The sequence below is a fragment of the Mus caroli genome, unplaced genomic scaffold (assembly GCF_978045245.1).
Source record: "Mus caroli unplaced genomic scaffold, Mus_caroli_1 scaffold_16, whole genome shotgun sequence".
Classification (NCBI taxonomy): Eukaryota; Metazoa; Chordata; class Mammalia; order Rodentia; family Muridae; genus Mus; species Mus caroli.
In genome coordinates this window covers 29,262,362-29,289,313 of record NW_028227271.1, presented here as the reverse complement: position 1 = coordinate 29,289,313, position 26,952 = coordinate 29,262,362, and the positions used below count along the sequence as shown (strand labels likewise).

The 26,952-nt window shown below is 54.0% G+C and overlaps 4 protein-coding genes across 4 annotated transcripts; 2 read left to right on the top strand and 2 right to left on the bottom strand.

Annotated features, from left to right (window-relative positions):
• Positions 1–3,002: 3,002 nt before the first annotated feature.
• Jrk (Jrk helix-turn-helix protein) lies at positions 3,003–8,161 on the bottom strand. Its single transcript, XM_021184089.3, has 2 exons — positions 7,897–8,161; positions 3,003–6,479 (listed from the first exon to the last, which is right to left on the bottom strand). The coding sequence occupies exon 2, from the start codon at positions 6,045–6,047 to the stop codon at positions 4,374–4,376; it is 1,674 nt and encodes a 557-aa protein (XP_021039748.1). The 5' UTR covers positions 6,048–6,479; positions 7,897–8,161; the 3' UTR covers positions 3,003–4,373.
• A 3,050-nt stretch (positions 8,162–11,211) lies between these two features.
• Positions 11,212–15,512, top strand: Psca (prostate stem cell antigen). The gene is made up of 4 exons (XM_021184184.3): positions 11,212–12,482; positions 12,710–13,357; positions 14,468–14,575; positions 14,845–15,512. The coding sequence occupies exons 2-4, from the start codon at positions 13,306–13,308 to the stop codon at positions 15,054–15,056; spliced, it is 372 nt and encodes a 123-aa protein (XP_021039843.1). The 5' UTR covers positions 11,212–12,482; positions 12,710–13,305; the 3' UTR covers positions 15,057–15,512.
• Positions 15,513–19,531: 4,019 nt separating this feature from the next.
• On the top strand, positions 19,532–22,820 carry Them6 (thioesterase superfamily member 6). Its single transcript, XM_021183582.3, has 2 exons — positions 19,532–20,220; positions 21,901–22,820. The coding sequence occupies exons 1-2, from the start codon at positions 19,708–19,710 to the stop codon at positions 22,009–22,011; spliced, it is 624 nt and encodes a 207-aa protein (XP_021039241.1). The 5' UTR covers positions 19,532–19,707; the 3' UTR covers positions 22,012–22,820.
• Positions 22,821–25,190: 2,370 nt separating this feature from the next.
• Positions 25,191–26,436, bottom strand: Slurp1 (secreted LY6/PLAUR domain containing 1). The gene is made up of 3 exons (XM_021184330.3): positions 26,379–26,436; positions 25,919–26,038; positions 25,191–25,400 (listed from the first exon to the last, which is right to left on the bottom strand). Exons 1-3 carry the CDS (start codon positions 26,434–26,436, stop codon positions 25,246–25,248), a joined length of 333 nt encoding a protein of 110 aa, XP_021039989.1. The 3' UTR covers positions 25,191–25,245.
• Positions 26,437–26,952: the final 516 nt, after the last annotated feature.

The window sequence follows — 26,952 nt, the reverse complement described above, 5'->3', positions numbered from 1 at the left end:
GATTCCATTTATCAAGTAAGAAGTTAAGCATGTCAGCCCACAGTGCCACTTAATGTCAGCACATAAAATCCAATTAGTGAGAAAGTCTCAGAAGCCCTTGACCAGGACAGCAGCTGAGGGCCTGGCTTTCCCACCACGAGAGAAGCTGCTTAGCAAAGTGTGACCTTGTGGTTGGATGGCATAGTGGCCAAGCTACAGTGTGGAGCCTGACACAGAGCTGACACAGTATATAGGGACCAGGCAGCCAAAGCAGGGCCTGTAGAAAACTGTAGAAAATGGGCACTGAAGACCTGTTGGTCCCTTCAGCCACAAATACTAAATACCCACCAGGGTAGGATTTCCTAGGAAGGGGGACAGGTAGGTGGCTGGCTGCAGAATTTTCAGCCTTCAAGGAGTCTCAGCATGCTCAGGTTTGCTTGTATAATTGCTACTAAAACAGAGATGGAAGCCATGGGAGTTTGTGTAGCCTTCGGCAAGCACAAACCTGCCTGCCTAGTCTTACAGGACTGTGGGAGGATGTGGAGTGTTCCTGTTGGAAAGTCAGGGGCTACAGATGGGTCTGTTTTAAGAGTCTCTTAGCAGTACATCTGTGTACAGGATCTTGTGGATGGAAGGTTCACAGAAGTGAGCAAGGGTTCTCTCTGGTACCACAGGTCTCTTCCCCTCTCAGCACAAGGGCGCCAACTTTCTGGCGGCACATCCGCAGAGGTGGCATGCAGCGAGAGGGCCCCCTAGTGTCTGCCCATTTGAGGTAGCCATAGGGGCTGGTCTGATGTTCCTCCAACCTTCCCAGAATCCTTCTTCAGGAGGCCACAGCCCAGAATTCCTAAGCTTAACTGTGGCCTGCTTCCTAGGAAGCCCAGACTGTAGGGCACATGCCTGTCCCCAGTTATAGGGCAGAGTCAATTTTGCATTCTGGACAGCAGCCAGGCTTGACTCACAGATGACAAGGAACAGAGGAATGAGGGTTGTAATGGCTGAGGAGCACACAGTGAATTTACTACCACTAGAGATGGCAGTAGGGAACACACTTCTAGAGGGTGATACTTCTATTGCGTTCCACGGTAAGATTTTCATTCGTGTATTTAGCCGCCAAACACTTTTATCTTTTCTACCTCCTGCCCTCTGTGAGTTGTGGACAAAGCTCTCCATCTCAGTGGCAGCTCTCTTTAGCTGGGCAAGCTCCTCCATGGGCTTGCACTGGCACTGGAATGCAGAGGCGGGATGGCACTGAAGTCTGAGACTATGATCTCACTGATGGAGGGACAGAGCCTGGGCATGGAGCCCTACAGAGGGAGCTCTATCAACTCCAGCCAGAGGGTTCAGCATCCCTAAGGGGCATTCAGGACCCTTATCCACATCAAACAAGAGCTCCCATGGCTTTCTGGCCTGAGGATGCTCCCCTTAAGGGGCACCACACTCTGGTTTACCTCCCTCCCCTGAAGCCTAAGCCTCTCTGCTATTAAAGGGTGAGGCAAGCTGGGGGTTACAATCTTTGGAACCACACAGGCATCTCTGGTTAATTCCTTATATTTAGCCAGTCTGCAGCTTGCCCTAGCACTCAACAGGGAGCCCTGAACTCCTTACTTAAAAACCTACTGTCCCATCCATGATCAAGGACAGCATGACACTAGTTAGTGATGCAAGGAATGCTCCGGTGGTGGGGCTGGTGGGAGGCAAGAACAAGCAGGCAAAGGATCATCATGTAAAAGAGCTGGAGCCAGGACCAATGGCAGTCCACTCCACAGCCCCATCATCTCCCACACGTCACAGCTTCCACCTCACTAAGCTCAAGGTGTCCTCTCACCAAGGCCAGGCTCACAAGAGGATGATCCCAGCTCCAGTTCTCAGACTTGGACCTTCCCTCTGGGTTCTTTTCTAGATCATCTCAGACCCAGTCTTACTGAAAGTGACAGCAGCCATCACAGCCCCATCCAGGTTCCTCTCCCAGGCCTCACCCTGTTTCTTGTGGTACCCAGGTCCAGTGTCATGGGGAGCCTGAGTTGATTTCTACTTGGGTAACTGGGTAGAGCAGCAGCCCCCTCTTCTACCCACTCTCCCAGTTAACCCACCAACTTGCCCACCCTCCACCCACAGGACAAAGGCTGTGGCTTGTCTTGCTGATGTACTTCTATGGAGACAACACAGGGCTGTGACAGGATACTTCTGCTCTTCCACCAAGCAGCAAGTGCCGGTGAGGGGGAATGGTCCTAGCCAGGCCCTCATAAGCAGGGGACAACCTTCCCTGACCAGATGCCAGCAGGATGATCTTCCTTGGACACCAGCAAAGGGCCAGGTAGGGGTCACTGGACAAGGCATTGTGGATATGAGCTCCTTGTGCACACCTAGAGGCAATGAAGGAGCATTCTTACTCTACTTGCCATCAGAGCTGACAAATTAACCTCCTCCCGGGAAGTGAGAGGTGATGTGAACGGCCTCTTGACACATATACAGAGAGAAAAGGCTCTGCTGGTGGGAAAGGAGCAACCAGGGCAGTGTGACATTCCAGTGCCCAAGACCTGTCTATCAATGGAACAACAGCTTAGCTCGTGGTAGGAAGCAGAAATGAGCCAAGCATGGCAGTGTATGTCTCTAATGCTAATACACAGGAGGCTGAAGCAGAACTGACAGTTCTAGGCCAGGCTGGGATACACAGGTGTCTGAGAGGCATGATGGGGAAGCAGACAGTATATAGGGGGAACCAGAGAACATTCTGCCCTGGAGAGCTTAGAGCTTTCTGAGGGCCTCAGTGACCAATGGACAAAGGGAACTCTCCCCTGGGACACAGGGATGAAGACAAAGGAGGCTGTTGTTTTGGAACGTGTTTGGGGACATCACATATCTAGTAGGTGGCAATACCAGGAACAGGTCCTGAAGGTCAGCTAGAATTGGTCCTAGAATGTGGTCCGATGGGCACAAACCTTATAGACCCAGGAGCGCCCCCAGTCCCACCCCATGCCCCCACTCCACATGCCCACCGATGCTCAGGCAAGTGTGGCTTCTGACCTCTGACTTGCAGCAACTTAAATAGCCACAAGAGTTACACAACAGCCCCGTATGAGCCAGAAACCAGACAGCACATGAGCATGCAAATGTCACCCTGACACACAGAAAAAGTGATGTGACAGAAGCATGACCCTGGTCAACAGGGACCAAAGAATCATGACAAAGACTTCTGAAAACAATCTAGGTATAATATTCACACATGCAGGTAAAGCAAAACGACACTCAGCCACAACTAGAGCTGTCTGCAATGGCCATCCTCAGTGTTTGGACAGATACAGAAACACAAAGCAACATTGCCCAAACCCCTCTGGCTCTCAGAGGTTCGGCAAAAGTCTCTTGGTGTAGCAGCTGTCGACCACTGGAATGAAGACTGTGGTAGTACAGCCACAGGAATCCCAGAGGGAGTGAAGGTCAAGAACAAAGCCACAGTGAAAGAACAGTGAGGTAACCTCTGCAGACAAAGGGCACTGGGAGTCATGGGCACAGCAGCCGCAGTGCTACTCATCGGCTATGCGACAATATCAGGAAAACAGTCATGTCCTCCGACAGCTGGTCTCCATAGAACCAACCAGGGCAGACACATAACCCACTGGAGTAGTGCTAACCCACCTACCCCCTGTTGAGCTCCAAGTCACCAAGTGCTGTTCTGTTCTGTGACTTTGCAAACCATTCACATAAAGGCTGTTACTTTGAAGTTCTGGGGATCACGGACTTCTGAGAACATGTTGGCCTCTGAGCAATGCTGAGATTAGCACAGTGTCGCTGTGACACCTGGACCCCAGGGGTAGGACCTGCTGATGACAGGGACACTACAGAGCTTGCTGTTGAATTTGTTTGTTGATGGATGAGGTGGGTGCAGACCAAGAGGATGGCATGGTACCTCAGCAACTAGCAGTGGGGGATGTGAACACTGAGGCCAAACGCTGAAGCCAGTGCCCTTAGGAATGGGCGTGGGGTCCACCAGTTGAGGAGAGCAAGCCTCCCAAGGGCTGCAAGTACACCCCTCAAGGCACTTCAACCTGATAATTGGCTCAGTTTTCCAACACCAGACACAGAACTGGCCCACTGGACCCAGCTGCAGCTAGGGGAGGCTCCAGAGTACCGAGATAGAGGGTACCAGGTCTCCTGCCATTCAAACGATACATTATCTGTGCTAGGAGATACAGTTAAACCACTAGCCAGAACACAGAGAGCCCTCTGTAAACAAGGAGCGACCCTGACAAGAGCCATGCTCCTGGGGCCCAAGCCTGTGCTTACTCTCTCGCTCATCTCAGTATGCTCTCCTCCCTAGCAGGCAGTCTCTGCCCCACAGCTGCACATGCCATAGAGCAGAGCTGCAGAGGGCCAGCGGGTGCAAACAAGGTACTTTAGTTGTCACCTGCAGTGGATGAGCAAGGCAAGGTAGGGTGGGTTGTGGCCACACACACCCCAGGGTGCTCCTGAAGGGCCTCAAGTTTGATCACAGCCCTGAGAGCCACCCGGGGCTGCCTCAGCTGCTGCTGTCTCCTGAACACCGTGTGCAGTGCCTGCAGCTGCCCCATCTCTTGCACGCTGAAACACGGCTGCCGCTCTGCAAAGCGCACAAGTGCCTCGAAGGATATGGCTGCCTGCTCCCAGGCTGCCTCCTCAGCCTCACCGGCATCTTTCTCTGACTTTTCTGTACACCTAGTGGCCTCGGATGGTGCCATAACAGCAGGGGCCTCATCTATGTCCCTCCCTGCCACAACCCGCTCTTCAACCCTGCTGTCCTGAAGCCTGCTGCCAGAACAGGTTGGCCCTTCTTTTACAAGCCCAAGGATGTGTGCGAACGTCTTGTGAGGCTTGATGGCACAGTACTCTGCCTCCTCCTCAGAGGAGGAGCCTTCAGTGAACGTGACAGTGGGCCACAGTTTCCTCCAGGCCCGCCGGAAGACCTGACTAGGCACAGCATTCCAGGCACAGGCCACGTTGACTATGGCGTCATTCATGTTGTGGCGGGTGGAGAAGCCCTGGAAGGCCACGGGAGGGTTAATAAAGAGCCTCATGAAGGCTCTGCGAATGCCTTGTTCTGTGGGCTGCAGTAAGGAGGTCACGCTGGAGGGCAGGAAGATGGTGAAGACGTTCTCTGACACCAGCTCAGACTCCTGTGAGTGGGCCCGGGAATGGTCCAGCAAGAGAATTGCCTTGCTGTCTTCCGGTAAGCCTATGGTTCTAAAGTGCTCTCTCACCGAGGGGACAAAAATATGATGGAACCAGTCTGAGAAAATCTCCTTGTCTACCCAGGCATTACCCTGGGCCTTGTAAGCAATAGGCAGGTGCTGGATGCCTTTGAAGGCTCTGGGACCACCACCCTTCCCAATGGCCAAAGGCTTGATTCTGTGGGAGCCTGTGGCATTGGCGCACATCAAGACAGTCAGCCTGTCCTTGCCCTGTTTGAAGCGGGGCACAGTCCCATCATCTGGGGCAGAATTTGGCAAGCACCGCCAGACAAGACCAGTCTCATCAGCGCTGTACACCTGCTCAGGAGACAGCCCGTGCTCCGCTGCAAGGCTCCTGAAAAAGCCACAGAACTGCTCAGCAGCTTGGTGGTCAGCCGCCTGCTTCTCGCTGGAGGCATCCAGCTTTTTAATGCCATGCCTGGCCTTGAAGCGCCAAAGCCACCCTCCAGAGAACACACAGGGCTCTGTCAGCCGCATCTGCTTGTAGAAGTCCTTGGCCTTTTCGATGAGCATAGGGCCCGACACAGGGATGCCTTCAGCGCGCTTTACCAGGAACCACTCATAGAGCACCCGGTCCAGGTGTTCCAGCTTTGGGGTGTGCAGGGTACGACGCTGTTCCAGCGCCTGCCGAGAGTCTGAGCTGGCGAAGAACCTGAGGAGCTGGGCCTTGTGGGCTTTGATGTCATACAGAGTGGACATGCCCACATTATACTCCTGCATCAGGGCCTTCCTACTCTCCCCACGCTCCAGCCGGGTGCAGATGTCAATCTTTTCCTTCAGGGTTAGCACCACTCGCTTCCGCTTCTCCCCCTTGCCCTTGGCTGCAGCCTGCTTGGAGGCCATGAGGAAGCAGCCCAAGCCAGGCTGCCCCTGTCCTTACTTGGTTATGTTTCTCTCTGGCTCTTGGGGCCACGGTCTCTCCCTCTCTTCTCTACCTGCCCCGGGAACTGATCCCAGGCTCAAGCCAAGTTCATCCTTGACTCTACCTTCTGTCTACAGCAGTCTCTTGCCTTAATTTGCCTTCAGTATCAGGACTCTAGCACACTTAGGCCTCAGATCCTGGTAGTGCTGTTCTCTTCAGGGGAGGAGACAGGATGAGCTACCCTGGACTGCTGGGGTGCACCTGGAGCCTACGGCCTCCACACAGATGTCACAATGTGGCAGCTTTCCCTTCAACTGTGTCCAGGTTTCAGGCTAATGAAGATTTGATAGCTTAAGCTGGGGATACTCCTTGTGAGGATTCACAACGTTGTCTTAACCCATACACTCCAGGAACTAGAAAGGCAGAGGAGAAAGAAAAATGTTACTAAGAGCAAGCACTCAAGATATGCTTAGATTCACTGGAACGCATCATCTCAAACATCAGTGCCATTTGGCCTGTGTGTGTGTGTGTGTGTGTGTGTGTGTGTGTGTGTGTGTGTGTTAACCAGCCCTTCCTTACAGACCACACAGGAAGCAGCACCAGCAACCTTCAGAAATGTTCAGAAAAGGTTAAGAGTCACACTGCATACCTAACGCCTTCTCTTTCCCTGTAAATCTTATCTGGAATGCTCCTCCCAATCGAGCATTCGATAAGCCAGAAGGCCACAGAGTTACTTCCACAAGCAGTACAAAAGTGTACCCCAGACCACAACATAAGACACATGAGTCATTTATTCAAATGAAGTTCCAAAGATAGGCAGGGAATACAGATTGCCACCGGCCAGCTGTGTAATCCTATTCCCTTAAGTCAGTCTCCTGGTCTGCAGAACTCAGTGCTGGTCCCCAAGGCTCTCCTCTGCTAGTCAGATCGAGGGTAGTGTGCATACCACTGGCATACAGTATTTGTTGTGGGCATTTCACTGTGGAGCAGAAGGAAATCAAGGCCAGAGTCTACTCTCAGGGGTAATGTTTAACAACAAACCCAGGCAGCTGAGGAATTCCTCAGCAACTTAGGCTACCTACCGGGAGGCTCAACTCATGATGGCTTAGTGCCTGCCCTGCAGATGTGTTGAGAGTGGTTTAGTGACTGAAGACACTCACTTCAGAAATGAAATTTTTGCCAAGCTCCATGTAGTGGTCCAAGCCTACCATCTCAGCACTTGAGAGACTGAGGCAGAATGGCTTTGAGTACAATGCCAGCCTGGGCTACCCAGTAAGTGCCATGAAGGGGAAAAGGGGAAAGAGGAAATTTGAATTTGGTACCATTCTTAGAACCTCTTAAACGTGACTGCAGAGATCCAGGAGGCTTCTACCTTGGGAAGAATTGTTCCAAGGGAACACTGATAACCAAGGACCACTTGAACAGAAGCTTAAAGGACCTTTTCTGGAGCGGGAGTATTAAGTGGGAGAAGCTCCTAAGAGAAGAGGCAAATTTCTTCCCGCAGGTCCTGAGACGTCTGGGGAATGGATGGAAAAAACCAGCCTGCAACCTAGCTGCAGCCCAGAGGACACACGGGGAAAAAACCTCAAAACACAGGCAAGAAATGAATGAAGGGGTCCCGGGAGAGCCAGGAACAACCGAGCTTGCCCGGTCTGCGGACTAGGGAGCCGAGGGGACCCGAGAAGGGATGCTCGAGTCCCGAATGCGACTCGATTCCCGAGCGCAGAAACAACGACGCTCGTCCGGCTCTGGGGCAGGAGCGAAGGGCGAGCCTCCAAATCAGTCGGCGGAGGCAGAGTCCCAGCCCCGCACGGCCCGGCCCCCACTCACCTGCGGACCCCGTGCCGCCGCTACCGGCCGGAAACGCCAGCCACGCAGGTCTCCACCGGTCCGCTCCTCGCGGCCTTCCCCGACCCACTTCCGGGGGACGCTCTAGACCATCGGGAGACTTCTGTCTCGGTGGTGTCTAGGTCGCTAAGGGGAGACCAAGCAAGGAAGCGGTCCGGGCCCAGCAGCTCAGCCGCCGGTAGAACAACGAAAGCCACAGGGCGCCTCGCGTTTCCTGAGGAACGGAAGCCTCGAGCGGAGCGTCCGATCCTGGGAGCCATGGCCCGGAGAGCACGGACGGGAGGCTGGGTCCAACGCCACCTTGCGGTGGGAGGTACCCAAGGCTCGCCGGTTGCCAGGACCTCCTTTCCATCCTTGTGGACCCTTCTTTTAGCTAGAATTCAAAACGTGTCCAATTTAGATGATGTTGATGATAAGATTTGAATCGTAGTATATAGAGTAGATAGAGGCTTTGAGAGACATTGAGATGAGATGAACCATTTTGTATGTTGAACATACCTGAATTCGACCAGTTGTGAGAGTGCCCAGTCTCTAGTTCCCTGAACCCGAGAATTCAAGAGTTGAAACGCACTTGGCAGGTATAACCAAATGAAAGTCGTCGAAGTGTAAAGTTTATTCTGATTGTCTGTAAGCACAGCGGTTTGTTGTTAAAGGATCGAGTGAGAGACGACCCTCCAAAGGAAGACTATGAACTGACAACAGAGCCTGGGCCTTGTGCTTTGAAGATGGAGGAAAACTACCATTCAAGAAGTGCAAGTGGTTTACAGGAGCTCCAAAAGGCGGGGAAACTTCGGACTACAGACCTGTTGGCAGCCTGATCTCAGTACCTTTGGTCCTCGGAAGTGGGAGAAAACATAATTGTGTTGTTTTGGGAGCCCCACGCTGGGGTGATTAGTCACAGCTCCGTAGAAACACAGACTGTGGAAACTTGTTCCCCCTTAATTCACACCCTTGCCTGAGTACCCAGGACCCGTCTGCCTGCTCTTCCCTGCCCTCTCTTGTTAAATCTCTTGCTCTCTCCATTCACATTCCCCAGGGATCTCCAGTACAAGATTTTTAATAATACCAAGGAAGGCTGAGTGGCTCCCAAATCCATGTCTCCTTCCAGAATCTCCTCTCTGATGTCTAAGCTTCTGTCTCTTCCCGGGACCTGGACATAACTAGGCACATGGACCTTGAACACAGTGTTTCTGAAACGAAGATGGGAGCCTTGTGATCGGCCTGGTGCTACCCATGGTGTTTCCTGGCAGTTCCACCATCCCTGAACTCTTCCTCATGCCCCATACCCATTCCACCACATCTGATTGGCCCTGCCCCCAGAATCTATGTTTTTGGATTCCCTCCTTCCCTCCACCCCACTGAACTCTAGCCGGGCTATCTGTTGCCTGTTCCTTGTTCCTATTGTTCTGACCTTACATCATTGTCAGCTACTGCTGCTGCACTGTGAGCCAAAACCCTGCCCTGGGACAGCCACTGTCTCATAACACATGACTGTGGGTAGTGACTTAAGTGCAGGCCAGAGCTAAAATGTATGGGACATGGGAGGAAACTGAATCACAGAGGATACCAGGCACATGATGTGACTGAAATCCAGGACCCTTAGAAGTATTTCCGTCAAGTTTTCTGGACTCCTCTGGGACAGCTGGCTCCATCTCTGCTGGTGGCTCTTTCCTGCCACCTTGTGAACATGGGATCATACACTTCTCTAGGGGAAGGGCTTGGCATGGAACTGGGGCTTGGCACATGACTCCAGACTTATCTCAAGGACTGAGTGCACTCTAGCAGTGGGTAACGGGTCAGAAAGGTAGGAAGGCTGGGGTTCCCTTGGACCTGGCACTAAGAGTTCCCATTACTTCATGGGGTTAAGCCTTTGAGATCACACATTCCAGTGTAGCCTCACCAGCCAGATTTGCCCTCCCAACTTACCTACAGTGGCCTTGGAGAGGGTCAGTCTGAACAAATCACTTATCTACCCATGGTCTGGCTTACCTCACCATCTTCCAAGCCCATAAGCCATCTCTGCACGGGTGTTCCCTCTGTCTGCAAGCCCTTGGCTGCAGGAGGTCTGGACTACAGAGGTGCCCATTGCTCAGATGGAGTAATCACCAACCTCCCTTTCCTCCTTACAAGATTTCTCAGGCCTCCCTATCTCGCCTGCCTATCTCCATGAAGGAGTGGGCATGTGAAGAAACACAGGGAAAGGCAGGGACAGCTCTGAGCTTTCAGGCAGAAGGCAAGCTGGTGACAGTTGGGAGCCTGTGGGAAGCGGTGTTGCAGACAGAACCATGAACCATGCTGAGGGGAAAATCATTTCTGGGTAAGCAGGGGCCATAGAGATTAAAACTGGGTCGTGCCCAAGGATTCGGTAGGGCCTGTGGAGCTTCAGCCCACTGTCCAAGGGGTTACCCCAGAGACCCAGCCCCCAGTTCTCCTATGTACACATGCGCTTACCTCACAATACACACATAGTGTACATTTGACCTATAACGCACACTCTCTCATGTGACTCAGGTTTCCATATCACACAGAGTTTGCAGGGAGTGGCTTTAACTTCCAGAACCCAACATGGGGACCTTAGTGGGAGAGGATACTCAGCTTCCTAGAGGCCTGGCTCCAAATGTGTCATATCCCTGACCTGAGGGACCATGTTTCCAAAGGCCTGCAGTGACATAAACAGAAACCAGTTGTAGTTTCGCATTCCACGTGCTGACTTGACTTTTAAAGGCTACCTTTGTGCAAAATTACAATTGCACCCAACTGTGACATGTGTCCAAGTAGGGGAATCCTGTGATATCCCCCTAAGAAGAGGTAGAAGTCTGATGGAAAGGCATAGTTTTGAGAATCCACGCCCAAGGAACAGTGGCTTCTTTGCTATGTGAACGGGCAGGCTCTCCAAGGAGTATGGTGGGCTGTGGAGGAAAAGAGAGAACAAGAAAAACTAGAGACTCAGGCAGTGGAGCCAGGCTAAGGGTGAGTCATGTCAAGGCCCCACCCAGAGCACATTCACTCGTGGAGGGGAACATGCCCTTTGTGATAGGCTTTTTCAGGAAGTGTACTACCAGAGAATCCATGCTACAGGGTTCAGGCTACAGGGCCAAGACTCAGAGTGTGGCCAGTGTCAAGGCTCAGAATGTGGTCACGATCAGGCTAATATATGAGCATGGCCAGGACTCAGGGCGTGACCATAACATTGCCCTGTTTGAGGATCAGGGTCACCAGAATGAGTGTTCAGGGTTGGTCTGAAGTCACAGGCCTGTGGTGAGGGGTGGGACTGGACAAAAATCATAGTCACAGCCTTCAGTATTTGGGGTGAGGTCACTGGGCTGCCCTTTGGCCAGAGCTCCCACCCTGGACACCACTGGTGTTTGTGGCTCAGTGGTTGTACAAGGTGCTGGCACTGCAGCTGTTAAGCAGATCTCTACTTGTGCCTGCTATAATCCATCCAGTGCCCCTGGGCTGAGACAACCAGAACTGTCTCCAGGCATTCATATGAGGAGAGGAGGCTTGATACATTTAAGAACCACCACCTCTAGAGTGTTCACTGCATATCAAACCCGATCGACAAACATTTACACACCTGTAAATATTTGGGGAGTGACTGTTCTAACTGGTGCTGGGTGCACATGCCTCCAAGTGCTGAGACAGATAAGCAAGGTCTCCAGGGCTAGCCATCCCAGTGGGTGGGAGTAGACAGCCATACAAGGGCACAACCAAGCTGTGGGCACTTACAGCACTCCCTGCGTTGGCCGACCTGTGGCAGGAGGGGATGTTCTAAGAGGAAGTTCTAGGTAGACAGAAGGACAGCATCCTGGGGAGGGTACCCTCACCCTGTGTGGCCTTGAACAGGATCTTGCCTCTCTCTCTGAGCCACAGACTCTTTTTAGCCAAAAGAGAGGATTTCCAGTGAAAAAGAGGCCAGCTCAGGATGCTAGACAGTCAGGCAAGGGAGGTCATAGAGGGACTGGCTCTGGAAGTAGAGTCTATGGGCCACGGGCTAGTCTATGATTACTGCTTTGGTCCAGGCATGATGGGGCATGGGATGGTTCCCTGAGGCTAGAGGGGAATACTTTCCACTTTCCTGTGTCATAAGTGCCAGGAACCTTTAGGGTGAAGGAGTAATCAGGGATCTTTCAGCAAGGATGAGAGATCATCAGAGAGCAGAACAATGTCCCTGGTTGTGGGCAAGTGGATGGTGACCATGGCCAGCATTTCTAACCGCTGGCACCTTGCTAGCACAATGGTGTGCCCAGCAGTGTCACCAAGAGAGCCTGGCAGAAGGATTGTGAATGTAGGTGAGCCTCAAAAAAACAAAACAAAATAACAACAACAAAAACACCACCACCACCACCAACAACAAAAAAAACAGAGACCACAAATCACCCCAAAGCCAAGAGCAGCAGGAAGCACTGGACCCTGTGATCTGTGATCAGAGCTGCCTGTGGAAGAGCAACCAATAAGATCTGTGGGTGGCCTCTGCTATAGAGAGGCAGCTGCTGCCACAACAACCCATCAGTGATGCTGCCACAGGGAATGTTGGCCTGTCCGCTATCCCTCCCTGCTTTGTTCTGGTAAGCCGAATGCCTCCCAGACCAAAGAGTAGTGTGCAAAGTGGGTCTGGGGGAGAGCCAAACACACCCAGTGGTAGCCTGCTTCCCCACTCCTGTTTTTTCCTTGGGAAAGTTCTTGAAAGCTCTGTTCCCCCCGACTCTCCTGTAGTTAGAGTTCCAAATTTTCAGTGGCAGTGTGGGAGGATTAAACATGAGCTTATGGCTATCCAAACTCTCTCTCTCCACAGGCTCCTTAAGTCCCATACCTAAGAGAGGCAACCTCAGAAGAGCATCTATTTAGTGGCACCTTCTAGCAGCCAGTCATTGTCATTTGAAGCAGTCAACTGCTACTACTGTCTGCTGCCGTTCAACCCAGGCCTGTCTCCTCAAGGGGCACAGGCCCCAGAAAGGCAATACTGTCTTGATGTGGAGCACTGGGGCCCTAAAGTTGCACCTTTGTCTTTGGCCAAATGGTTAGGGGCCTAGAGAAGCTTTCAGGAAAGTAATGTTTCAGAACTGGTCTCACTTCCCCGAGGAAGGCAGGAGCAGTTATGGGTGTGCCTTAGGATTTCCAGCCCTTGTTCTGTGGGTGCCTAAGAAAGGGCTTCTAGCAAAGACAGCGCAGCCCCACCCTGGGAAGGCAGTGCCCTCCAGAGCCAGAAAGAAGGACAACAGCAGGCAGTGGGAGGGGTGCTGTGAGAGATCAGATTGGAATGGGCTGGGCCTTGGGCTTCCACTGGCTCCAGGGGACCTGTCACTGTTGACTGTGGGTAGCAGAGCCTCCCCTACTAGCTGAGACCATATAAAGCCTCCGGAGGCACACTCCCAGGTGCTCACTACAACCATGAAGACCGTCTTCTTTCTCCTGCTGGCCACCTACTTAGCCCTGCATCCAGGTAAGCTTCAGACAGCCACGGGACAGGGCTCAGAAAGGAGTGATGGAGAAATGTCCAAGGGGTAGACAGATTAGGAGAGGGAAGGGGAGAGAGAACACTGAGGACACCAAAGCCCCTTTGCAGTGTGGACTCTTACTAGGGTCCTGTGAGAGGCAGGCTAGGAGGGACTGAAGGGCTTCAGGAAGGAGAGGCTGCCGAGGGACAGACACACAAGGCTACAGGGCCTTAGTCAGGGAAGCCCAGGAGTCAAATGGCTTAAGCTGAGAAGTGTCACAGAGGGAGGGGGAGGAACGTAACAGGACAGGGTCCTCAGGATATCTTGGAAAGGGTCTCACTGGTCCATCCCCAGCTACTTTTGCCTCCAGTGTTAGAGGCAACTGGGGTGGGCAGTCTGTGATGAACTAGTGTGCTGAGCCCTCCTATCAAGTAAGTCCAGAAAGGTCACTAGACTCCTAGAGCCTCAGCTTCCCATTGCAGAGAAAGAAAAAGAAGAATGTCCCCAAGACCCCTGGAGACCTAAGCAGAACAAAGCTTGTAGCCACTGAAGTCCGAGTAAGCACCTCTTCCTACAGATGTGACTTTAAGGCCAGCTTTGCCAGCGTTTGAAAAGGGAAGGTGACCCACATGCCCTGACATCTGAAGCTACTTGTCCCAGGCATGGAGCAGAACTTCCCCAGGGACCCCACAGCATAGTGGAGGCATAGGGAGCCTGAGAGGCAAGCTGGGCTCAGAGGACAGGTGGCCCTCAGAGCCAAGTAGCATGAAGAAGTCGTATGTCCCTCCAGCCTAGTGCCCGGCGGGGCTTTTTCCCTGTGTGACCAGTCACTAGGCCCCTTGCCCCTCTCAGGGATCACAGGTACTTTAAATTCCTGAACAGTGAATAACAGAGCAAAGTGTGGGTTTTGGGTGACCAAAGCGGAGTAGGCTGGCACAGAGCCCTCCGTAAAGGGTATCAGAGTTTTGGGCTTTAGTCTCCTCTGTGCTTCAGCAGTCTGGAGGGGACTGAGCTGTCTCTCTCCAATCTGTGTTGGAGATGGGAAGGCCTGGTCCGTCTCTCTTGAGGTGCAGATGGCCAGCCTCTGAGCCTCAGGCCTCCTGCCTCACCCACAGGTGCCGCTTTGCAGTGCTATTCATGCCAAGCACAGATGAACAACAGAGACTGTCTGAAAGTACAGAACTGCAGCCTGGGCCAGAACAGCTGCTTTACATCGCGCATCCGTGAGTGCTCTGCCGCCCCCCCCCCCCCCAGTGCTCCGCTGCCTCCCTCTTCCCCCTCCCCCGTCCTCACTGCCTGCTGCCCCACCGGGCAGCCTCCCTCCCCACTCCAGCCAGACATAAAAGCTTTGCTCACCCATTCACCAAACATTCCTGGTCTTTGTGGAGTGGGTTCAGAAGTTTAGCATGCTCCAGAAGGGGCCCTGAGCCAGGGGCAGAGAGGTTACTATCAAGACCTGGCTTTTATCCCAAGTGTCACTCTCTCTTCCCAGGGGCCATTGGACTTGTGACAGTTATCAGTAAGGGCTGCAGCTCAAAGTGTGAGGATGACTCGGAGAACTACTATTTGGGCAAGAAGAACATCACGTGCTGCTACTCTGACCTGTGCAATGTCAACGGGGCCCACACCCTGAAGCCACCCACCACCCTGGGGCTGCTTACCATGCTCTGCAGCCTGTTGCTGTGGGGCTCCAGCCGTCTGTAGGCTCTAGGAGAGCCCTACCATAGCCCGATTGTGCAGGGATGAGCTGCACCCCCCCCCCACAGGAGCAACCACCACCACCGCTCTTAACTCCCACATAGGGCTGGCCTCCCTCCCCCCAACTCCTTCCGCCAGGGCCCTTTCTCCTCTCTGCTGCTATTTCCACAGCTAGCGTTTTGCCCAACCCACCCCATCAGCACTGTGCCCTACCAAGTTCTGATCAGATGCTTCAGCTGAAGGACTCCCTCACCACCCTACTGTCCAGGGCCTGAGCCAGTGTGCACAGCAGCACTTGGGGAGGGGCCTGGTAGAGGCGGAGATGGGATGGACTGAGCAGAAATGGAGCTGGGAGGTGGGTGTGAGGCACCAGGAGTCCCAGGAGATGATGCCTGGTGGGGGACATGCTCTGCGTTTATAGAGCCCCAGGATATAACAGTCGTATAATAAATACCTGCTGGGTAAGTGGAGAGAACCTGTGTCCTTAAGCAGCCATGATGCGTCTGGTCCCCACCTGGGAAGTATCTATCCAGGGTCATAAACATGTCACTAATCTTAGGTGTTAGCTCCCCAGTCTTGGTAGGCACACGAGTGTGGCACCTGGCAGGAGATAGGACTGCATATCTCAGGACACCCAGTACCTGCTGTACTGACACATGCACACTGCCAAGCTTCTCAGAGCCCTGGGTGCTGCTTCTGCTGCCCGGTCTGTGTAAAGGAGAGCCCAGAGTTTCCACAGATAAGAGGATCCCCTGGGAAAGAGAGCATTCTGCAGCTCCCTTCAGCCTCAGTGAATCTACTTTAGAAACGTTTGTTCTAGCTGGCCATGATGGCTCTCACCTTGAATCCCAGCATTTGAGAAGCAGAGACAGGCAGATCTCTGTGCATTTGAGGCTAACTTGGTCTACATAGGAGTTTCAGGTCAGCCAGAGCTACACAGACCCTGTCCCAAAACAAAAGACAAAAAAAAAAAAAAAAAAAAAAAAAAAAAACAAAACCTTTGATTTAATAGTTACATGTGGCAAGCACATAGGAAATACAAACTTAAAAGGAGCAGGGAGAAGCCGGACATGGTGGTGCACGCCTTTAATCCCAGCACTCGGGAGGCAAAGGCAGATGGATCTCTGAATTTGAGGCCAGCCTGGTCTACAGAGTGAGTTCCAGGACAACCAGGGCTATACAGAGAAACCCTGTCTCGTAAATCAAAAACAAAAAAGAAGAAACAGGGAGGCAGCTACCCACACCCACCCCACCCCACTCCACCAGCCCACACTCCTGAACTCTTTCTGCTGGGTCTGTCTGTGCACTTAGAAGCTTGGGAAGGACTGTCTACAGGAGGACATGCCCACCCTTCTCCTTCCTGGGAAAACCCCTTTGAAAGAAACCTGGAAATACCCTGTGGATCCTGGGTGTGAACCTGCAGGAGGACCCTATTTTCACAGCTGGTCCCCACCCCCATCAGTGTTGAGATAGCATGAGGAAGTCAATATGTGTCTTCCCACCTCCCTCCAGCCTAGTGCACTGCAGGCTTTTTCCAGGTGAAACCAGTCACTAGGGCCTTTGACCCCTCTCTCAGGGATCACAGGCACTTAAAGCTTTAAATTCCAGAACAGTGAGTAACAGCACAAACTGTGGGCTTTGGGTGCCCAAGAGGAGGAGGCACAGGAGACACAGAGGGTCACTGAAGGGTCCAGTTATGTATTAAGCCAGGGGTCAGAACCTGAGCTCCAGAGTCCAGTGGTAGTAGTGGGATCCCAGTAACCAGTAGCACAGGAGTCATGCTGAGGGTGAGCCTGGCCATAGGCTCCAGGGCTCTCAGATGCCCTCAGCCTTTGTGTATGACCTTAGGTAGGAGGCCTCCCTCTCAACCCTAGGGAAAAGTGAGCATAGATAGGTGGTATGGCTTTTCTAGGCTGTTATCTGAATGACCCAGAGTACCAACTTCAGCCTTTCCATCCAGCCCTCCCCAAAAAGCTGCCTCCTTCCTCACCCACAAACAAGCCTAGCTTGCCAGGGGCTGAGTCCAGGCTCTGGGAGGCTCTGTGTCTTTAGGAGGACACTGAAGATCTAGGGGTCTTCCAGTAGAATGTCACATCTCCTAGGAACATGATGCAGGACCTGGGTCCAACAGCAGTTGTGGTGTGTGTGTGTATGTGCGCGCGTGCATGTGCATGCTCTGGGTGGTATTTCTGGTGGTACATCTAGGGAACCTTCTGGTTCAGGCTTGCTGCCTTCTCTGGGGATAATGGATGACAGGACACAGTTTGCAGGACCCTTCCCCACTCCATCTGCTCAGCAGTGATGGGGCATCTGCCTGGTTCCAAGCGCTGCTCCTGACATACCATATCCAGCAGTCACCAAGGTTGGCTGGGTTCTCCTCAGCACTCCTGCACACCCTAGACCCACCCCACGCAAGGAGTCTGCAGGACAGCAGACTCAGATAAATATGAAAAATATGGGAGTATTCAGTTTCTTAACACAAGAGCTGGGAGAACAAAGAGGATGCCAGAGGCTCGCACGGAACGGCCATCCTTCCCTGGTAGACTCAGCCCACCAGGGACCACACTTCAGCTGCCCCTTAGTCAAGCCTCTCTCTCCCTGTGGTTTGTGCCCACAAGGTGCTGCAGGCCAAGAGTGCCCCAGAGCAGAGAGACTGAGATAAGAGCCTTCACCCCCTATCCTGGAGACTTCCTTGCAATGAGTTATTAAAGTTAGGATGAGGGAAGTAGAAAGCAGAAGGTGCTCTGGGAAGTAAAGAGCCCCTGGATCACAAGATCAAGTCTATGTCCTGGAATGGGTTTCTAACTCCCTCATAGTTTCAGTCACCAGTGTGATGCCACTCATCTAAAGGGGCGGAGCTATGGAAGGATGGGGCGGGACCAGAATTTGGAGGGGTGGGGTTTAGGACCTGTCATCCTACTAGACCCCACGCTCCCACCCCAGCCATCCTGTGCCTTGTGTTCTCCCTGGTAGCTAAAATGAATTGCTGACCTGCCTCGAGGGCAAACACAGGAGCCCTCAAAGAGCCAAAGGTCCCTGAGCAAAGTTTCTGCATCCAGCATTCCTATTCATCTAGTGCTGGCAGGGGAAGAGGCATATTGAGCAATCCTTGGTACTGTATTGCCTTCTTCCGCAGACACAGCGGTCGGTTAGAACAACCAGACCAGGCAATCAGGGTTAGGGTATGAGATAGACAGGCATTACATACACCTGAACCTTCAGCGAGGTGTGCTCAGGTCCCTGAGAGAGGACTCTGGCAATGTGACACCGGCTGGGGTACGGGAGAGGAAAATGAGAGCAAAGTGGACAGTGTGCAGAGGTGATGAGAGCAGCCCAACAGAAAGGCTGGGAATGAAGGATGGTGACATCCTGGAGGTGGGTGCTCATTCACATCCTTTCCTGTCACAAAGGCCTGGCTACCAGTGGGCAGATCTCTCCTCTGGAGGCAAGAGACAGGGTGGACAGTAGGTGACAGAAAACCCATTCTCTGAGCAATGAACTTAGAGAGAGCCTTACTTAGTCTCTTCCTTCTGAGGATCTGCCCCTCCCCAAGCTAGAGTGCAGACCAGGACAAAGTGGGCGTTGTAAGTGTAACCAATATGCGGGGAAGGTTCTTCTTCTGGTCCTTTGGAGCTACCGTAATAGGCAGTGAATTCCTTGTCTCTCCAGAGTATCCAAGACCCCAGGCACTCACTTTGCCAAAGCTCCTAGCTTCAGAAGTAAAACTGAAAAAGACCTGTGCTCTGGTCAGTGACTACAGCGGACCCACCCAGCCCAGCATGGGACAGTGGAGTGATGCTGACCAAGGTATCTGGAAGGCCATTAGCCCATCCATCCCTGGGCTTCCCTACCAGTCACTTGCATACAGGATTATTACAGAGTTCTGGAGATGAGAGACCGCCTGACCTTGGGACCTACCCCTATGCTGAAGAAAAGGGACTGACATTCCACAAACCATGGTCTGCACCTTTAGCCCGGTTGATAATGTCATTTACATTCATCGCACCCCTCTCCATGCCCCACCTCTCCTCCATCTTGCATTAAAAGAAATAAAGGGTAGGGATTATTGGGGTGTACTTGGGATGATCAAGATTTTTGGCGGGCGGGGACAAGTAACATGGATGCAGACTGAGACTGAAAGACACCCGGAAGACCACGAACGTCCCAGGGGCCGTGCAGAAAGGGGATGTCTGGATAGGCTCGCAGCATCCTTGGAGATGCATTGTTTGTTTTCCTGGCAAAGTTCCCCAGCTGCTCCGCAGAAGTTCTGGAATTCTTTGGCTATGCTCATCTGAGCTACTGACTGGATCACTGGCGGAAGCAGGCTTCCTTGTCACTCTTGCACCTGCAGGGCCGAGCGCGGTAGCCAGGTGGCGCTGTACTGCTCGGAGCGTCCCGCCGTGACCCGCCCCGCCCCGAGAAAAGCGAAAGCCGCTCACGCAGAGGACCCAGACTAGACCATCAAGGACGCGCGCGGGGGGAACCAGTATCTGTGAGAGCTACTCCAGCTCACGGCGCCGTTGCCTCTGGCGTGCCTCCCCCTCGGACTGCTGGAAGAGGTGGTGCGCTCCAGTCCTCGGCGCTCCCAGGCTCCAGGGCCGGCCGGCAGCAGGTACCTGCGCAGCGGGCTCCTGGACACCAGGTGCCCGCTGCCAAGATGCTGGAGCTGTTGGTGGCGTCGCTATCCCTGGCGCTCGCCTTCTTTGCGCTGCTGGACGGCTGGTACCTGGTGCGCGTGCCGTGTGCCGTTCTGCGCGCCCGCTTGCTGCAGCCGCGGGTCCGCGACTTGTTGGCGGAGCAACGGTATGCCGGCCGGGTGCTGCCATCGGACCTGGACCTGCTGCTACACATGAACAACGCGCGCTACCTGCGCGAGGCGGATGTGGCGCGCGCTGCGCACCTGACCCGCTGCGGTGTGCTGGGGGCGCTGCGCGACCTGAACGCGCACACGGTGCTGGCCGCCTCGTGCGCGCGCTATCGTCGCTCGCTGCGCCTGTTTGAGCCGTTCGAGGTACTCACGCGACTGCAAGGCTGGGACGACCGCGCCTTCTACCTGGAGGCGCGTTTTGTCAGCCTTCGCGATGGTTTCGTGTGCGCCTTGCTGCGTTTCCGACAGCACGTGCTGGGCACCTCGCCGGATCGAGTAGTACAGCACTTGTGCAAACGGAGGGTGAGCAGCCCCACCCCGATGCCCCGGCCCTGTTTGGCTCTCAGCCCTCTCCGCGAGAAAAACCCCTTTGAAGTTCTGGGACTGGTCCGATGTCGGAACACTTTTGCACGTATCCTCTGTGTCCATGGAGTTGCCCTTCTTGGGGTCCCCATCACCTATGAACCAAGGCTTTACTGTTCAGGCCTAGCCAGTTTGAATTTGCTCCCAACCAGAGTTTCTCTTCTCTCTCTCTCTCTCTCTCTCTCTCTCTCTCTCTCTCTCCTAGAACTGAGATGCTCAGGGCAGGTATCTCTGCTAGGAGTCTTGAGTCCTAGTTCTGTGTGTTCTACAGTGCTGAGTCACCCTCTGTGGTCTTTGGTTTTGAGTATGGGATAAAAGGATGTCAGTTAGAAGCAGTTGCTGGGAATTCTAGTGGACGCGAGGCCCTCTTTGGCGCAGCTTGCAGCAGAGAGGACTGGGGGTTGAATTGACCCCAGGGGACCACAAGCCTTGTGTCTTTCCAAGGTTGGAAGGAGGAGAACCCTGTGCCTGCTGGGACACAAGGCCCCTCCCCAGGGTCCACTCCTCTAGCACGGTGGCAGAGCTAGCTACTGCAGTGTAGCAACTGTGACCTTGGAGACAGCCAGAGAAGTGATGGTTGCCAAGGCAGACTCCTGAAAAGTACCAGGGCATGCCCCACCCTATTGTTCCCGCCTGTCTTGGACAAGTGCCTCCTCTTAGAGTATAGGAATGACCTTACATCAGTGCTGAGGGGCTATATATATCTGAAGGGAAACACGGGTTCGAGAAGTCCTCCCAGCAATTGGTGGCAGAGAAAGCTCTCCCTCCCTTTCTCTCTTTATCTAGTCATGAGTTCCTATGGGCTGTTTGGTACTGGTTGATAAAGTGCATGTAAGGGGTGAGGGGACTGGAGGTGCAGCCCCAGCAAGCAGTAACAGCTTGGAGGAGGCGAACTGAAGCACCCTGGCAACTCAGCTCAGCTGGAGGCCAGGGGGGTTGGCTGGGAGTTTCCATGGTTACTTGGGTTCCAGGCAGAGGCAGATATGGTCCAAGACAGGCCAAGTCTGGGGTAGGGTTCTGTAAGCTGAGGAACTGTTCTGGGGCCAGGTGCCAGGATGGGGTGTCTCTGACAGTCAAGTGTGCCCAGACAGGGCCTAGACTATAGGTCAGTCATTCCTGGCTGCCGTGTAGCACTTGCCGTGAGAAGGGGAACACCTTAACCAGCCTCTTCCCCCACCCTCAGTCCTCAGAACCCATCTGCAAGGACTCCGGGGCAGCAGCCTTGTCAGGTAGTCTCCTGCCGGAGATCCTCTCCACATCCTGCTCTTCTCTAGGCAGCTGGTGGTGGTCTGTCACCCAACCAACCTCATAGGCTTTTGCCTGATTCTGGGGACAGACACTTGAAGCGTGGTCCCGCTGGTGAGGGCCTGACAGAAGTAGATGGGCTAGAAAGAGCTAGGAAGGAGAAAGTAGGTTAGAAGGGCTTGGGAGAGCACTGGGACAGATGTCATTAATTTGGGTGTGGTTCCTGCAAGGTCACAGAGTAGGGGATGCGATAAAGCAGGAGGTCCAGAGGCAGAAGGGCAGCAGCCTGGCTGCTTGCCCCTTTTCTGTGCCTCCTGCTTAGTGCGCACAGCGGCACCGGGCTCTCTGAAGCCTCAGCTTCCTGTCTCCCTGCAGGTGGAGCCCCCTGAGCTGCCAGAAGACTTGAAACATTGGATCTCCTACAATGAGACCAGCAGCCAGCTGCTCCGTGCTGAGAGCGGCCTCAGTGACAGAAAGGACCAGTGACTGCCACATCTGCATCCTCCCTGCCCCGCCTGTCAGCCAGTCCGTTCCACGGGAATGGGCCGCCTGGGGTGGGTGCACTCCTAACCAGAATGGCCTCGGACAAGCCTGGCTTCTTTTACCCGCTTGACACTCCCCTGTGCTTGCCTCATTTTTGGGCAGCTGGTGGGGTGGACGTTGTTGTCCTGGCCCGGCTCTGCCTCCTGGGTCCCCATAGCAAGACTGTTCTAGTGTGCCCAGATGCACAGGGTCCTGGAGCACAAGGGCCAGCAGAACCCAAAGTCAGGGCTGCTTGTGGCCAAGCAGGCCAGAGTAGTCATGGGTGTGGCTGGGGCCTGCAGCTTACTCAGGGACAGTGGGCCATCTGGAGGGTCACATCATAGCAGGGAAGCAAGGCCAGAACCAGCCCAAGGACCCCCGAGAACACAGAAGGGCAAGTGGGTGCTGGTCATTGGCTAAGATTCTGGTGATACCCACCATTCTTAAGAGGATATACCCTGTTCTAGGCTGGTCGCCATGAAGTCTGGGGTCCCATGACTATGCCTAGCACCTGTCCTGTCAGCTCAGGGAGAGGCCAGCTGCTTGAAGCTAGGAACGGCCTCCTTGCTCCCTCTCTGGGAACCACACCTGGAGCCAGAGCCCAAAGCTTCAGTGATGCCCTGTAACCCCCCCCACACACACACACCCTGCACCCTCCTCACCCCCACCCCCATCCCCACCTCCACGCTGCTATGCTTGCCTTAGTGCTGTCAAGGGGAAAGCTGCAACCTGTTTTATTTAAAGAAAGCACAAGATTAAAAGAGTTCTCAAGGCGTGTGTGCCGGGGAGGTTCTCCTTTCCGCAGCCCTGCCACCCCGGCACAGACCGACCCGCTCCCTGGATGTGACTTCTGGAGGAACATGGATTGACATAGTGTGCCCAGGCTTGTGGGCGCCTCTGCACTTAGGGCTAAGCCTGATGAGTCATGGGATTGAGGCCAAGAGTGAGCAGCTGGCTAGAGCCCCAGCTGGCCTTCCTACCGTGGTCCCCCTCCTTGTCCACCTGCCACCTGGAGCCTATGAACCTTGCCGCCCGAGTCATGTGCACCTGGCCTATCTTTTCTGTTGCCTTCCTTAGAGTCCCAGGAGGGGTGCAGGCAACATGGGGCTCTTCATCCCCTTTGTGGCCAGGGAGACTGAGGTCCTGTGGACTTGGAGCAGATGTTTTATGGGGTGGGGGAGGTCTGTAGGCCTCCTACAGACCATAGGTCTGAAGGCCTGGGTTGGGGGAAGGGGTAAGGGGGTGAGGGCTCTCAGATTCGGGCAAGGGTGGAGAAGTTGCACAGTTAGCCAATAGTGTGCAGCTGGGAAGACCTGTCCCATACCTCTGCCCTTCCTACCTCCCACCTAACCCTTGCCCTAAACCGTAGGCACATGGGTAGGTACTCAATGTCTTACTTTCAGGGCCTTTGGAAAGGGTTTTTTCCCTTTCAGGGTTTAGTAGAGCATCAGGCAGGAGATGGGCAGTATTAAAGGGCCAGGGGTAATCTGGAGGGTGGGGGTCCTTAGGAGGCTTGGGTGGCTCATAGCAGGTATTGAGTGCTGCCGGACAGTCCCACTGGGACTCCAGATAGAAAGTGGTGGGAGCAAGGTGGAGCTTCTGCCTACAGACCTGGAGGAGTGAACTGCCTGGACATAGAATTCCCTGCTTAATAATCTAGATGTGTAGCCATGTAGATATGTTCATAGGTGTGTAGCGTCAAGGTCAACCGCGGGGCAAGGGCTTTTGCGGTTCCCTGTTGGCACTGGGGACCAGGGAGCTGAGCCTAGCTTATTGCTCTTACGGGCCAGCCCCTCGGGTGCCAAGCCACAGCTCTCCCACCTCCCCATGGACTCGGGCCAGGCCTGACTGGGTTCTCCCATTCCCACCTCTTTGTCTCTGAAGAGGCCGGAGACAGTACCCCAGCTACTCCACTAGGGGGTGATAGCTGTTCAGTCTCTCCAGTGAACCAGTAGCCCTGGTCTCTTGCCTCCAAATCCTGAGTTCAATGAGGCTCTCTGAAATTCACAGTGCAGGGGAATGGCTCCGAGAGGGGACCTTTGCGTATAGAATGGGCCCTAGATGTGATCCTAGCTGGTGAGGCTTAGAGGACCAGGTTGGCAGCACAGGGGGTTATAGGGAAGAGGTGCTTTACAGACTTCTCAGGGATCCTAAGGTACCCTGCTCGATCCTGGTTACTCCCCCCTACCCTTGCAGTCTGTTGGGCAACCCGCTAGCAATCCTGATTGCCAGTGGGACTCAGGGCCATGACCTCCTCAACTGGGAGAATCCAGGAAGTGCTCCGTGATACTGCTTTAGTGCCTGGGGCCATTCAGGCCCCACAGCTGCCACACACCTCATAGAGGGCAGAACACTGTGGAAGGGACAGCGGGGAAACTACACTGGGAAAGGGAAATAGTGGCCAAAGGGCAAAGGCTCCTGGGTCCTAAAGAGCTTGAGCTCCTGGCTGGAGAGTCTGCCCCTGAGTGTGCTGTTCGATCCACCCTCTGCCTTCAGCCCTGGCGACTGCCCTGGGGAGCACTGCGAGTTCAGCATGGCATTGGGTCTGTAGATAAGGGGACGTTGGCCACAGTCTCATTTGATTCCTCAGCTGACTCAGGGGAATGGGCAGGCCATTGTAAGAGGGGCGGTGTGTAGCAGATTTGTAGAGATGGACACCCTAGGGCACCTCTCTACTAGGGTAGAGAGGCTGCTGGACTTTGTGTATCTCCCTCTGTTGTATTCCTAGCAGGTCTGGGCAGACCACCCAGTCACAGAAGCAGTTGGATTTAGGTTTCAGGGGGAGAATGCTGGGGAAGGGTTTCCTGGGCTTAGGAAGCTGCCGTGGATTGAGATGGGCTAGTGTGCAGGAAGGGTGACCCAGGGGGCCTTGCTCCCTCTAGGTTTCTGTCTTTTCATCTGACATAATGAATTGAAAAAAAAAAAAACTTGCATGAAAGTGAGGGTCAGGGGCCTGGAAATGCCAGAATACAGCCTGTCTTCCCTGCAGGCTAGCACTTCAGGTTCCCAGTGCCCAACAAGAACAGAGAGGCCCCTTCACCCTTGGCTTATTTTATTTTCCACAAGCTTGGTGGACAGTGAGTGACCTGAGGCTCAGTGAGCTCTGCTCACGATCCAGGCATGTAGAGACGACTGCAGGCAGCACCGGGCCCTGCCGGGAGAGTGGATAGAGGAGGAACGAGGAGACTCCCTGTGTGGCTAGAGGCCTGCCACGAAGCCTGGATAACCTGAGTTGCAGAGGTCACGGAAGCAACAGAAGACAGGATGGGCAACACCAATGCCATCAGGGTCGGTGGCCAGGCACGAGCTGGAGCAGGAGCGGGTCACCATGGGACTGTGGTTGAAGGGGAACTCTGCAGGGTGGGCAGACAGCAGAGCCCCAAGTCACTGCTGCTCCTTTCTGCCTCTGCACACCCTTCCCATGGTGTGCTGCCTTCTCAAACCCCTCCTGCAATCTGCATCTTAAATCTGCCCAACCCCCACCCAGCCGTAGCACATATTCACGTTGGCACCAGCCTCTGTGGAGCATCCACACTACCTGGTCCTGAGTGGGGGTTCTAGCCTAAGCCACATTTAACATACCTGCGCAGAGCCAGGGTTTAAGCCAACTGCTGCCTTCTACCCATCCCCACTCCCCATAGCCCTGATGCCAGTGTCTTAGTGCAGGTGCTTGAGGGGCTATACATCTGTGGGCACCATCTATAAGGTGTGATACCATCAGCACCACCACACGCACGCACACACATACCATTCCTGCCCCCTCTGCCTTTCTAGGCTGAGAAAAACAGTGGTGGATGAAAGGGGACATGGAGGGACAAGGTAAGCCTGACACCAGGTGGAACCCCCAGCCCTTGCCTGAACCCAGTCTTACCTGCTTCCACTGTCTCCAGTACAGTCTTACAGGCTGTGTCTTCCATCTTGCACTGAGCAATATTCTTGCATGAGTTAATGGCCGTGGGCTGCTCACAGGTATAGCATCGGAAGGCCTCACCTAGCAAGGGTTAGGGGGTCACAGTCTCACCACCTCGCTCCAGGGGTCCCTATTGGAGCCAGGTAGGTGAGAGAGAAAGTGACCTCCTGAGATTCTTCCAAGACCCAGATGTCCAAGACAAGTGACAACACCACATCCTGCATCCGTATCTTCCTCCCTGGAAAACAGGCCATGACCAAGACTTCTGTCCCAGTAGCAAGTTGGAATCTAAGACCCAGGAAGCTTAACAAGGGTCCAGAGGATGCCTTGGCCACAAAGATACCTCTCTCCCATTAAGAGATGGGATAAACTGAGTCCTACAGCAGAGCTGCCCCTGAGAGCCTCACTCCAAGCCACTCACCATAGCCCATGTTCCAGGCTGCCAAGAGCAGCAGCCACATGGCCCAGCGAAGGTTCATTCTTCAGTGCTCAGGAGCTAGGAGCCCTGGCTGGCCTCATATTGAGGATTTTATACTCAGCCTCCGGCTTCGGCTTCTGGGTGTTGGCAGGACCAGAGTGACTCAGTAGGGAGGCACAGGGCTAGGGATGTGGGTGGTGGATGGGAGCCATCATCACTTACCATCCCAGGGTGGGGCCCCTCTATGGACCTTTTGGGGAACCTCTGTCTGGGAGTCTTGGTCCTGCTTCTGCTGGCGCACCTCCAGTACTCGACACCATGCCCTGCTGTCCCTCAACTGAGGAAGCCTTTTAGAGCTTGGCTCAACTGAATCTCAGATGAGCCTCTTGCCTCAGCTATGTGAATGCATCCAATAGGCCAGATAGTCAGGTCCTGAGAACCCCTGAGGCTCAGGTACAAGGCTGCTTTAGATCTGCCTGATATAAGGAACCTCACTGTATCCCATCTGCCTAAGACTGATCTACTATGCACCCAGATGTACTCACAAAGTAGAGGCTGAGCCAGTATGGAAAGGAGG

What these genes read in the sequence shown, in the direction of transcription:
- Psca (XM_021184184.3), top strand. Translation starts at nt 13,306, where the DNA reads ATGAAGACCGTCTTCTTTCTCCTGCTGGCCACCTACTTAGCCCTGCAT. An exon ending in CTACTTAGCCCTGCATCCAG is followed by an intron (nt 13,358 to 14,467) that starts GTAAGCTTCAGA and finishes CCTCACCCACAG; the next exon opens with GTGCCGCTTTGCAGTGCTAT. An exon ending in CTGCTTTACATCGCGCATCC is followed by an intron (nt 14,576 to 14,844) that starts GTGAGTGCTCTG and finishes CTCTCTTCCCAG; the next exon opens with GGGCCATTGGACTTGTGACA.
- Them6 (XM_021183582.3), top strand. Translation starts at nt 19,708, where the DNA reads ATGCTGGAGCTGTTGGTGGCGTCGCTATCCCTGGCGCTCGCCTTCTTT. An exon ending in AGCACTTGTGCAAACGGAGG is followed by an intron (nt 20,221 to 21,900) that starts GTGAGCAGCCCC and finishes GTCTCCCTGCAG; the next exon opens with GTGGAGCCCCCTGAGCTGCC.
- Slurp1 (XM_021184330.3), bottom strand. Translation starts at nt 26,436, where the DNA reads ATGAACCTTCGCTGGGCCATGTGGCTGCTGCTCTTGGCAGCCTGGAAC. An exon ending in AGCCTGGAACATGGGCTATG is followed by an intron (nt 26,039 to 26,378) that starts GTGAGTGGCTTG and finishes AACCCTTGCTAG; the next exon opens with GTGAGGCCTTCCGATGCTAT. An exon ending in ACTGGAGACAGTGGAAGCAG is followed by an intron (nt 25,401 to 25,918) that starts GTAAGACTGGGT and finishes CCCACCCTGCAG; the next exon opens with AGTTCCCCTTCAACCACAGT.
- Jrk (XM_021184089.3), bottom strand. Translation starts at nt 6,047, where the DNA reads ATGGCCTCCAAGCAGGCTGCAGCCAAGGGCAAGGGGGAGAAGCGGAAG.